Source organism: Chiloscyllium punctatum, chromosome 4 (assembly GCF_047496795.1).
Source record: "Chiloscyllium punctatum isolate Juve2018m chromosome 4, sChiPun1.3, whole genome shotgun sequence".
Classification (NCBI taxonomy): Eukaryota; Metazoa; Chordata; class Chondrichthyes; order Orectolobiformes; family Hemiscylliidae; genus Chiloscyllium; species Chiloscyllium punctatum.
In genome coordinates, this window is record NC_092742.1 from 47,057,855 (window position 1) to 47,071,123 (window position 13,269).

Below are 13,269 nucleotides of genomic sequence, written 5' to 3' on the forward strand. Positions count from 1 at the left end.
GGTGCAGGGGAATGGGTCTGGGTGGGTGCGCTTTGGCAGGTCAGTGTGGACTTGCTGGGCCGAAGGGCCTGTTTCCACACTGTATGTAATCTAATCCAATCTAGGTCACACCACCTTACAATATTCTTAAAGGAGTGATGCCAACATGGGGCAGTGACAGTAATCCCACATTTGGTAGGGTCTTCTCACTTCAATAGCCCCTGCCAGCTGTTACCTGTGTCAGTTATTTTTATTTTGTTGGAGCTACTACAGCTTCTTGAAAAAATAATAACTTTACAGAAACATGGATTATATTTACCCCTAACAGATTGCGAGGAACATAGCCTTCCTTGTCATTCAAACGAGCCCACCACCAATCCGTTTCATTGTCATCTTTACGCCTCACGATTGTCAGAGGATCGCCTTCATGGAACGATAATTCATCACTGTTCTTGGCCTCATAGTCCCACAAAGCATAAACTACACCTTTGTTCATGACACCCATTTTTTCTTGTACTCCTATTGTGGATTGAAAATAATTCTCCATTACCTCAGACATATTGCTAGTCATGGTACAAAACATGGGCTTTAAAAGATGCTTAGATGATCAAACACATGATTTTCACACTCAAAAATGGGCATTCAAACATATGTAGCTTTTACTGCAAGTATTTAAAGATAATTTATCACTGTAACAATAAACAACGTAAAATTAGATTTCTAAAAACATATCAAGTATCCTCTCAGACTACTTACCATTATACATTGCTCTGTTTTACAGTTAAGAGAACACTACTTCTGAATTTAAGTGCAAATGAATGCTATTCTATGATCTAAAGTAGATGGCAGCAGCAATGTGTTTTTTTAATAAAATCTGCTTCTCCCTTCTTAAAAATAAATAAAAGCTTTGCTGTCAATTAGGAATCCATCAGTAGCCTGAGAAGATTAAGCTTGTTCAAGTAGCAAATCATCTCCAGTCCAAAACCTAATCTTCTGCTTGAGGAATCAATTCAAACAGTAGGTTAAAATGACCACGATCTTAGAGTTAAGTCTTCATTTTTATGGATACTCACAGTGATACACTCATTTACAATTTTGTATTACATAAATTATTCAAAAATGAAAGGAACAACTACAGGGATATTTTGAGTGTATTTGTTCATCAGTAAATAATCTCATTCAGACAAATGTCCTTAAGTGATGATATCCTCACTACAGCAAGCTTGAGAAACACTAAGCAGAGACTGAATATCACCATGGAGAGATACATGTGAATCAATATATGGTTAGTGGAGATAGTCAAATATTCTATGACAGAGAAACTTACTAAAGAGGCCATTAATTACTGCTTAATTTATTTTATCAGCTACAGAAAGAGGGGTTAGACATGTGAACAAAAAGTGATAAAGTTAAATACTTGCCATAAAGAAACTGTGAGCACTGTACAAAGCCTTCTTCCATCTCCTCACATTTATCTGCTGCTGTTTCAACATCGCTGATAGTTGTGGCAAAAATAGCAGCACCGGATTCCACAAGCAGTTTACAGAGTTGAACGCTATTGCAGGAAGCAGCGCAGTGTAATGGTGTCCTAAGAAGAAAGTTATACGATTGACAACTTCCAGACCAAAAACTACTCAGATAGGTTATGAGATCTTGTGTAAAAGATGACCACTGACATTTGACTAAATAACCTTTTCTAAAAATACATTTTGTACATAATTTGACCGTAGATTTCCAGGGATGGTTGGGTAAATTAGTTTTGGAATTGGTGGCCAGAAAATGATTCAATACTCTAAATTAGAACTGGGGACAACAAAAACTAGGCTGAATTTAAGTTAATTATAATAAAGCTATAACATAATTTGAGTCATATAGTTATAGAGATGTACAGCACGGAGACAGACCCTTCGGTCTAACCCGTCCATGCCGACCAGATATCCCAACCTAATCTAATCCCACCTGCCAGCACTCAGCCCATTTTCTTCCAAATCCTTCCTATTCATATACCCATCCAAATGCCTTTTAAATCTTGCAACTGTACCAGCCTTCACCACTTCCTCTGGCAGCTCATTCCATACATGTACCACCCTGTGTGTGAAAAAAGTTGCCCCTTGGGTCTCTTTTATATCTTTCCCCCCTCACCCTAAACCCACGTGCTTTAGTTCTGGACCCCCTGATCACAGGTAAAAGACTTTGTCTATTTATCCTATCCTGCAGATTTTGGAATTTATTGAACTCGTCAATGCAATGGAATGTGTATTTGACTGGAAAAGCAAATAATAATTTTACAAGCAAGCCTTGAATACTGAATAACAATAAGGATCTGGAACATAAAAAAATCTATATTGGGAAACATGTTGATGGAAATCAGCTACAATCACTGTGGCCTTTGTCTTTCTCACTGGTTGCATCCACCAGCCATCCAGCAAAATACTTAGAAAAAAGCCCTTGTCATTACAGTGGAGTGTCTTGGGTTCCTTCATATGAGATGGGGCTTCTGCAGACATTAGAAGTGGTGGCTAGGATAGCTGCAACTGGAAGGGTCAGGCAGGGAAGGGGTGAGGCAAAAGATTCATGAGAAGAAGGCAATGAGTGGGAGGATTTGGCAGAGGGAAGCAGTAAACAGGAACTCAAAGCAGAAAGTGTTGAGTAGAAGGGATGGAAATTACGATCAGGAGAGTCAGGCGGTGAAGCAGCAACTGGGAGGGAGGTTCAGGAGAAGGAAGCAGTGAATGACAGGGTCTGGCAGGGAAACAGTGAGGTAAAAACATGCTTGTGGAGCGGGAGGCCGCACATGATGAAAATCTCAGGCTGCACTATTACACCCAAAAACACGCAGAGACTTCAACCACTCCAAAACATTCAACAAGGTGTTGGAGATACTCAGCACGTCTGGCAGCATCTATACAGTTAACGTTTTGAGCCCAGTGGCCCTTTACCAGATGCAGGCCAGTTGTGTTTCTTTGGGCACTTTGTTTCAGACTTCCAGCATCCACATTTCATAGTTAATATTTTTGAGTAAAATGAAATAATGTAGAAATCAGTCCATGACCTTTTGCCTAAATATTTTATTATTAAACTGTGTCCCTCATTCAATCTTTCCTAAAAGAGGAAAAAAGTTTCAATGATCACGCTATGAAGTGTGAGGAGTGTATGTATGAAGTGGACGTACCTGAAGACCACGTGGTGAGAGAATTGGGGCACAGGGGAAATTAGAAAGAAAGAAAGAAAGAAAATCAAAAGATTATAAATAAGTCTAGTTTAGATGACCTTATTGTAAAATTTCACAATATAGGATACAATAAGTATAGCTTTACCAATTGGATGAAAGACAAGATTTAATCAGCTTTATTTAATTATTAAAACACTATATTTCGATGAATTTTCATGTCAGAATATCTCAAGCTTACCATCCATCACTGTCTGCTGCGTTTGCATTTACACCAAAATCAACAAGGAATTTCACAATGTGATGGTGACCAGCACATACTGCATTATGTAACGGTGTAATCCCTTCATCATTAGGTCTACTAGGATCATTAACCTGGCCAAAACAGAGAAAAATAAATTGAAGGTTACACATATTAAGAAACATCATATTCCGTTATCTAGGGATTTCAAGTACAGTGTGTAACAAATGACAATATTTTTTTTTAAAAGTTGAAAAGTCACCTCATAAATGATGCGCTGAACAAGATCAAATTCTCCTTCTAAAGAAGCATCCAGGAGTAAAGCAAGAGGATCGAATTTTACCCGCATCCCACAACCTGTCCTTTCTGAATCAGGTTTTTTCAAATTTGTACGTTTGATCTGAGGTAATAATGTGAAGTTAAAAGAAAACAATAATTATCACAACAAAAAGTCATTTTTCCATGGCTAGTAAGAGTGCGCATAATGGTCACTTCCAATGAATTGCATCTGTGAAACCCTAATAACTTTGTCCCTCTACTCCAATGCTTTTCCACTGAGTATACATATTCAGTCACTGCTTTTTTTTTGGCCCAAAACTTCACTGCACTGAATACATGGAGGAGAGATAGAACAGTTAAGAAGAAGTCATATTGGTGCAAGACAACATCTGCTATACAGTAGAGTTATGTAGATGTAGAAGTGTTAGTGATGATGTCAAAATAGTTGGATCAACAAGATAAACAAAGAGCTTGTAATATTGATCAAACTTAATTGCGAGAATGATGGATCACAAAATGAGAGGTTAATCACTACTAACTTATTAATAGCAACAATGGAAGACTAGAAGATTTTAATTAATCACTTTCTACATTAGGACAGAGGAATAAAAGAGGAAAAGGAATGAAAATCACTAAGAGCTGACACTTTTCATCTTGCATTTGTCAGGAAAAACAGAAGAATATAGAATCTGAGTTCTACTCGACACATTAACAACCAACTTAAAATCAATTAAGCTCATATGGCTCATTTACAGTTGCCCACAAGAACTACATTCATATCCAGGGACCTGTTCCTTGCAAACAAATGGAATATGAATCAATGGATTGAAGTTGTAGGTTTACAGCGCATTATACATAGCATCTCAGATTGTTACAGTTGTAGACAAAGCTAATTAAATTCTTGGTTTTATCACAAGCCATGATATATAACGCTAAAGATATATTGAGATACAACTTGAAGACAGCATTGTATGGACAGAGCAAGACAAATTTAGAGTTATAAAGCTATTGAATACATTTTTAGAATTAATAGTTGGGTAGAAAGTTGATTAATATTCAAGGAGAGATTGGCCAAGTGGGTAAAAAAAAGGGATGATGTGATGCAGTAAATAAAACTACCATTATTTAATCAAATGCTAGATAAGTGTTGACATTGGTTGATTAAGTCAAATAGTTTGTTTATGTATTAGAACTTTATCAATTTCAAAATAAACTGTTTTGGCCATTTATCTGGCAATTTCCTTAATCTATTCTTCTAATCTTTTCTGATTCTTCCTTCGGTTATCAAACCTTCTACTTTTGTGTAATCTCTAAATATCAATATTATGATCTGTTTCAGTTCAAATCATCTTACTACATCAAAAACCGTCATGCAGAAGAAACATTTGACTTCAGAGACAAATTTCAGTAACATTTTCTTTAAAAGCAATGAAGATATCAAATATTTTTGACAAAACCTATGAAAGAGATTAATAATATTACATGATGTGATGCAAATGAAGCCTTGCTCTGTCCTTACCCAAACTAAAAATATTTCCTCTGCTACATCAATTCTACTTCTCACATCAGACACGCATGAAAGCCAAAAGAGATTCTCAGTTTAATACAAAATTAGGGACAGAATTGTTCAATGAGCACATATTCAGCTAATACCATCCAAATTCATCGGAGAACATTTTTGATCAAAATCAGATTTACATGCATAATTTGAATTGGATTTAAAATCTAAGATTTTATCTGTATTTGGAGTAAGGTTCCAGATCAACAATGATGTAATTAAATACACAGGGCCGAGGGGCTAAAATAACTACTTATATTCCATTGGACATCATCATAATTCACTGTTATTTTGTCTCTTGAAACACAGCTTTAAACAAATGCTCAATGATTCTATTGACATTATCCTTTGGTTATAATTTATTCCAGGTACAACACAAAACTTACAGGAAGCTGCAGTGGCACAGCAGGTGGTGGGGGAACATCTCCCTCTGGTGATATGATTTCTGGCACAGGACTTGGCAGTTGTTCCGTTTGAACAACAGCAGGATTATTGTTATTGTCCTCTATTGTGGCAGGTATCTCATTGTTATCTGTCTGAATCAAGTCAGAATGTTTAGGAGAAGGCAGCTGGTTATCATTGGCATCGGATGATGGTTGAACTTCAGGCTGCATTGTTGGTTCAGGCTGCACAGAACCAGATTCTACGAGGCTGGCATTACCATTATCAACGTCGGCTAAAGCACCCACATAGTCTTGTTGGTTATTGGGGAGATAAAATGGCATGTTATCCATACCCCCAGCTAGTGTATTAAAACGCTGATACAGCAACTTCTGTATATTTGGTCCACTTGGGCCTTCTGGCTCAGTTATAGAACTGCGTTTCTTCAGAGGTCTTGGTGCATGTGCCAGTTTTTTCCTTAGAGCTTCAAGATCAGCATCACTTTGATACCTTAATGGTGAGTGCACAATTGGTAATAATTTCGTAGGACTCAGAGGACGTGGTATGTTTTCAACATTTGAATTGGTGGGTGGCAAGTTCTCATGTTCTAAATCCTTTTCATTAGTCATTTGGTTTTCACCACTGGTCTGCGGTTGAGAACTTTGGAAAGGCTGAGTATGAGTAAAAGGCAAAGGAGATGGTGAAGCCGAACCTGATCCAGACGACAATACTGGCTTCCCATACACTGGAAAGGGAAAAGAAATCTCTTTACTGACCCAAAAGTAATAATTATGCTTTATTATACTAAACTAAACAGAATAATTAACCTTGACTATTGACACAGTCTTATAAGAACTAAATTATTAGATGTTTAATCAAAGGCATTAAAATTAAGCTACTTACTTGCTTTAACAGTATGTGTTTTGTTTAGGGTATTGTATGTAGCCTGTTGGTAGTTCTTTGGTGGAGTAGATTGCTGAAGATACATCGAGTAAATCGAACTGGAATTCACGGTTTGAGGCCCTTTGCGTGGAGACTGAGGCCTGGAACCTTTGTCAGTCAAGAATGGCCTTACAGCCACAGCCAGTGGGGGATCAGGTCTGCTATCTACAGCAGAAAACAGTGGTGAAGCAGCTGGCTGATAAGTAGGACTTGGAGGCACAGTAATTCTTTGCTGAATCTGTTGCGAGGCACTAGCTTGAAATGTGCTTGCAGGTTGCGACGGCTGGATAGCTCTCTGCCAATTTGTTGAAGTAATATTAGAGACTGAACCCATACTAGGCCGAGACTGAGTGCCCTCTTTCATTCTTTCCAGAGAATTTGTAGAACCAATTGTCATGAGGGAAGATTTTGAGTGAGGTCCATATGATTGAGACAGCTGCTTTATTGCACTGGGCACAGATGATGGTACTTTTCCAGATTCAATACCCTAAATTAAATAAGATGTTATTAAATCGAGTCATTTCAGATTTATAATCTCCAAAACTAAGATATACCTCAACAATATTTAACTGTTGGCCAGTTTGAAAAAGCTAGACACTCCATAAGTAAAATACAGTGAATATTGGAAACCTAAAATAAAGACAGAAACGCCGGATTACTCAACAGCATCTAAGTTTACATTTTCAAGTCGCTGAATCTTTGTCAGAACTAAGAATGTTTAGAGATCCAACTGTCTAAAAATAAGGCAGGAAACGTTGAGAGAGAAAGAAAGTGTATGCAGGTGCGTGTGGGGCACAGGGTGGGGGGGGAGAAGAGGGATGATGGGAGAAGAGGAAGGTGCAAACGGAAGGTCTGTGAAAGAGCAGAAGACAGGAAATTAAATGACAAAAAGGATCAAGTGTGCACAAGCAAAGGAACGGAAAATTTGCCTAAAAAACATGCATATAGGAAAACAGAATTACTAATAACTGTTCTCCAACAAAAGGGCAGAAGTAATGTGAATTCAGTATTCAGTCAGGTAGACTATAACATGCCTAAACTAGTCTCACAGAAAAACTTTTACAGTATTTATGTAAATTAAGAAACAAAAGTATTTACATTTTATTTTAAATGCTTTGGATTCAGTACAAAACAAATGTGCATGCCCTGGAGAAGCTAATTAAACCTCAAAATCAGTTTGCTGAAATCAAATAGGGAAAAAAATGCCTTAATATTAAAACATCAGAGGCCACTTTGAAATACTGCCAAAACCTACCACCATTTTCTCATTGTTTGAAACGGTTGAGGAAGTGGACAGGGTCTGACTTGATCCAGCACCTGGTTTCAAAACTGTATCCATGTTGGATTCCTTCCAGTCATTGTTTGTTGTTGTAGGTGATTTCCCTGTAGTAGCAGAGCCCTGTGGGAGTGTTGGCCAATTTCCATCATGACCTAATTAGGAAATTAAAACTCATAAAACATTTAATAAATCTACTCTAAAGAGATCCAAACAGTAATTATTTTAATTAAATTTATCACAGCTGGTTAGTTTCCAATCGGCCACTTAAGTTTGGGCAGGTAGGGAGAGAATACGCCAACTATTGTTCACGCACAATCATTGCAGCCATTTTGAGGACACTTTCCTAATACTAGCAATGTATATGAAACATGGATACAGTTGAGTTTAGTTACAAACTATTAATTAGATATTGAATCAACATTTACTTAATATCACATGTCTTCTTCCTGAAGCAGGTCCTTGGCACACTGCCTGTTGCTTTATCCCGAGCTGTTTTATTAGCAATTTTGGACAGCAGGTGGTTTGCCATCACCATGATCCACTCAATGGACATAAAAACAATGATGCTTTAAATACCAATGTTAAATATCAGTTGTCACACAACATATATCACACCAACATAAAGAGCACTTTCTTTTCCTAAGTATTGGTTTAACCTTCAATTGACTGGATGGGTCAGCATTTCAAAATAATGTAGAATTTTGCAGTTATAGGGTCTTCATTAATAAATTTCTCAGATGGACAAAGTAATTATTTCAGTTAAAACATATGAAATATTGTAAGGGATAACAATCCCTCCTTATATTTAAGATGCTTAGCATTTTTGAATGTAGACAATTCACCAACCCCAGATGAAATGTCTTCCAGGCTATTAGGGAAGCATGGTAAAATGTCGATGTTTTAACCACCATTTTCCAATCCTCTCGAGCCACAGGTATGGCACTGGACGACTGTAGGAATGCTAACCTTGTACTGTTCTATAAAATTAGAGTAACGAATAGCCTAAGTATTTTATGCTTTCTCAATAGTGTGCAAGTTATTGGAAAAAATTCTGAGATAAGGTATAAATAGTCATTTAGAGATACACAGATAGCAAAGGACAGCACAAATTTGTTAAGGGGAGGTAGTGATTAACTTGACTGAAATTATTTTTAAGGTGTTAACAAGGAGTGTTGATAAGGTGCTTGAGATGGTCCTCTGATTTTTTTATCAAGGCTTTTGAAATGCTGTTATTTTTCTACCAGTCTGCAATGTATGAAACCCAAGAGAAATGAACAAGTTGGATCCAAAACTGACTAACTGACCGGAAGCAAAGGATTAATGATAAAAGGGTAACTTTGAGAATGGAAAGTTGATTTCAGTGGGATTCTACTGAACTCAGTACTCATTCCCTAACTGTTCACAGCACTCATATCAGCAACTGAGACTAAAGTGTAAGGACATCATCAGGGAGGAAAAGCTGTAATATGGAGGAAGATATTGAAGGACGAAAAAAGTGGGGGGGAAAAAAGTGGTAAATGGAATTCTGTCCAGAAAAATTAGGCAATGCATTTGGTAAGAACAAACACAGCAAGGTAATACACATTAAATAGTAGGCTTTTATCAAATGTAGTGAAAGAGGGGGATCTTACTGAATCTCTATAGATCTTGGAGGTAGCAGAATAGATAGATAAGGCAGTCAACAAAGCATAGGGGATATTTTCGTACGTTGGCCACAACCTGGAGCATAAGGGCAGGATGTTTAGGCCAGCATGATTTAAACACGGCTACAGTACTGCATATAGTTCTGGTCACTTGATTACAGCAGGTGAAGATCACATTGAAAGGGTACAAGAGGTGATTTAGAAGAACAACTAACAAAGTAGTATTTTAGTGATAAAATAACATTGAATAGACAGAGTTTGTTTCCCTTGGAACAAAGAAGCTAAGGGAATATTCCATTGAGGTGTACAAAACTATGAGATGCCTAAATACATTGGATAGGAAGAAACTATTGATGTTAGCAGAGACGTCAACAAACAGGGGCATAAACACCTAACAACTGGTGGTTGGATTAGAGGGGAATTGAGGAGCAATTCTTTCATTAGAAGGTGGTGAGGATCTGGAATTTACTACCCAAAAGGGTGGTAGAGAAAGAAATCCTCAACAAATTTAAAGAGAACACAAGATGTCAAACCTACTGCAACTCACCAAGGTTCCTTCAACAGCATCTTCCAAACCCTCAGCCTCTAACACCTGAAAGGATAAGGACAGCAGATATATGGAAACACCACGACCTGAAAATTCCTCTCAAAACTTCTTTCACTGTTGTTGAGACAAACTCCTGGAACTACTTTCCTAACAGCACTGTGGGCTTATTCATTGTAGCAGGTCAAGAAGGCAACTCACCACCATCTCCTCAAAGCCAATTAGGTATCAGCCCAGCCAGTGACACCTTTATCCCATGTATATAACATGGTCAAAACCTACAAAGGCACAGACGAAGAGGTGCAAGCTGCGATTAATCTGTTAGCTATTTTTCAGTTGGCACAGACACAGTCCAAAGAGTCTCCATTTGTGACTCAAATGAGAGGAGCAACACATTAATCCAGAACTGCTTGCATCCCTCCAAGTTGGCTACATTTTAGTAGCAGCATAGACAACTAGCTACTTTCTAGGAAATGGCACATAACAGAATGGTGCCTGTCAGACAGAGAAAAATCGTACTTTGCAAAATTTCAAGGAGTGCAGTCAAAGACCATGTTTTTGCAGATGTAGTTATAGAGTCAGACAGTATGGAAACAGGCCCTTCGGACCAACTCATCCACAGTGACTAGACATCCCAATCTGACCTAGTTCCATTTGCCATCATTTGGCCCATATCCCTCTAAACCCTTCCTATTCATATACCCATCCGAATAACTTTGAAATGTTGTAATTGTATCTGCATCCACCACTTCCTCTTGCAGTTTGTTCCATAGACACACCAACCAGTGTGTGAAAAAGTTACCCCTCAGGTGTTTTTTTACATCTTTCCACTCACCTTAAATGTACACCTTTTAGTTTTGGACTCCCATACCCTACAAAAAACGGTCTTGACTTTTCACCCTATCCATGTCCCTCATGACTTTATAAACCTCTAGAAGGTCACCCCTCAGGCTCTGAAATTAGCAAGAAAGAATCCCCAGCCTATCTACTTGCTCCCTGTAAATCAAAAAATCAAACCCTCCAATCCCAACAACACCTTGTAAATCTTTTCTGCACCCTCAAGTTTAACAACGCCCTTCCTGTAGAAGGGTGACCAAAACTGTACTCAGTACACCAAAAGTGGCCTCACCAATATCCTGTACAGCTGTAACATGACCATCCCAACCCTTATACTCAATGCTCTGACCAATGAAGGCAAACATCCCAAATGCAGCCTTCACCACCTTATCTAGCTGCGACTCCACTTCCAAGGAACTATACACCTATACCCCTAAGCCTCTATGTTTTAACATTTCTCAGGGCCCTAGCATTAACTGCATAAATTCTGCCCTAGTTTGCCTTAACAATATGCAACACCTCAAATTTATCTAAATTAAACTTCATCTGCTACTTCTTGGCCCGTTGCACTCAGATAATCTTCTTCACTGTGAGTTGGACAACTACCACTACTCTATCCATTGCGACAACATGAATATTTCTGAAATCATTCAAGGTCAGGTCGGAGTAAATAGGGAGAAAATGTTTCCACTAGTGAAAGGTCAAGATCAAGGAGGCACAGCTTTAACGTAACTCATAAAAGAAACAAAGGTTATTTACAGAAAAAAAACATTTTCATACAATGAGTTGTTCAAATCTTGAATGCACTGCTTGAGTGTGTAATGCAGACAGGTACAAAGCAGTCAGAGGGAAATTAGATTGTGTGCTCTGAAAAGGAGCAGTGTGTGTGCAGGGTTAAAGAAAGGATAGGGGAATGACACCAAGAAAGATGCTCATTTTGAAAGCTGGCACAGACACAATGGGCCAAATGGCTGCCTTTGCAACAATCTTGTGATTCCAATAAGACAGGGAAGCGAATGTCATTAAACAGCAATTACATGTAGGTATTTGGCCAATTTGTCCCCTTTTCACTCACTCAAAGGACAGCAAGGCTTATCAGCGATCTCATTTGAGCTGAGATTACCTAAGTCAGCATCAACCAAAGCTGTGATTGTCTTGATATGTATATCATTGATACACAGAAATATTCCCATGCAATGTGGGGAAGCCAAAACACGTTCAGTTTATATGGTAATACACTGTGCAATAGTTCATAATACAGTTATCCAATGGGAAGAGTAATACTTAAAACTAGTAGTTATGGCGAATTCAAGAATACAAAACTGAACCAATGTAGTCATCACAAAAATCATTTAAAAAGAACCAAGCTTATTATTTTGACTTATGAACTTTTTTCTAATTTGGATGGGATTGCTATCCAATTTGGTAAAGACTGTAAAACTAGGAAGAATTTTTGTAATTAAAAATTAACTTCTACAGTTTTAGTTTAAGAAGCATTAAATTAGTGTGTCACAATCTTGTCTCTGGAAGCAGACCTTGAAAGAAAAACAATTTTTCTGACAAGTATAAAATTAAAGTACAGGATTTGGAACATAAATCTTTTGCTTTCACAAGATTTTAATTTAACACTGAGAGATTACGACAACTTAGAAAAGTGAGTGGGAATCAAAAGACAAATAACAGAATACGTGAAACATGTAACATAACTGAAGACTATTCAACACTAAAAGGATCATCGGGGGGAACAAAATTGTGTGGCCTATCTTTGCTTTTTCATCTCTAAAACCCAGTGCAATGAATATCTCCATACATCTTAGCTCTCTTATCTTCACTCCTATCACAAATGAATCTATTGCAATTAAACAAGAATGTAATTTGGTATCACATACGCACTAATGCAAATCCAGATGATGCCCTTTGTAAGATCACTGTCTCACTGCATTCAAAACAGCACTAAAAGGAATTTGTAACACTTTACATCATGAAACCATAACAACCAATGGTAGGCTATTATAAACATTTGTGAACAAACTGATTTCAAGGAGTTAATTGTGTACAAAAGTTTTATAATACTTTAAAAACCAATCATCTAAGAAGCTTCATGCAACAGTCACATGCATAAACAAGACTTAAGCATAACAAACATTACAAATCCTCAAACAGGAAGCCAGCTTTAGTTATGGATGCATTATTAAAGTACTGCAGTATTCAAAATTACAGCAAATTATAGAAATTTGAAAAGCAGAATTGTGTAAAGATGTACAGCCCAAGAATCTGCTTTCATAATTTTTTAAATGCAAGGATGAACCAGAAACAAGACCAACATCCACATTAGACACCACCCAGGAGCCGGTCAGCTTGTGTCTAAGAATTTCATCTATGCATAATGGAACAGAAAATAGAAAATGGACAACAAA

At 37.6% G+C, this 13,269-nt stretch overlaps 1 protein-coding gene across 3 annotated transcripts in view; it reads right to left on the minus strand.

Annotated features, from left to right (window-relative positions):
• The window catches only part of ppp1r13bb (protein phosphatase 1, regulatory subunit 13Bb), a 122,905-nt gene that overhangs the window by 3,447 nt on the left and 106,189 nt on the right, over positions 1–13,269 (minus strand). For all 3 annotated transcript variants that reach the window (XM_072568599.1, XM_072568598.1, XM_072568600.1), the window contains exons 10-16: positions 7,805–7,980; positions 6,511–7,036; positions 5,613–6,352; positions 3,652–3,789; positions 3,390–3,523; positions 1,401–1,567; positions 299–498 (exon numbers count right to left, since the gene is read on the minus strand). In XM_072568599.1, the coding sequence (XP_072424700.1) occupies positions 299–498; positions 1,401–1,567; positions 3,390–3,523; positions 3,652–3,789; positions 5,613–6,352; positions 6,511–7,036; positions 7,805–7,980 (2,081 nt within the window). The remainder of the gene's footprint in view (positions 1–298; positions 499–1,400; positions 1,568–3,389; positions 3,524–3,651; positions 3,790–5,612; positions 6,353–6,510; positions 7,037–7,804; positions 7,981–13,269) is intronic.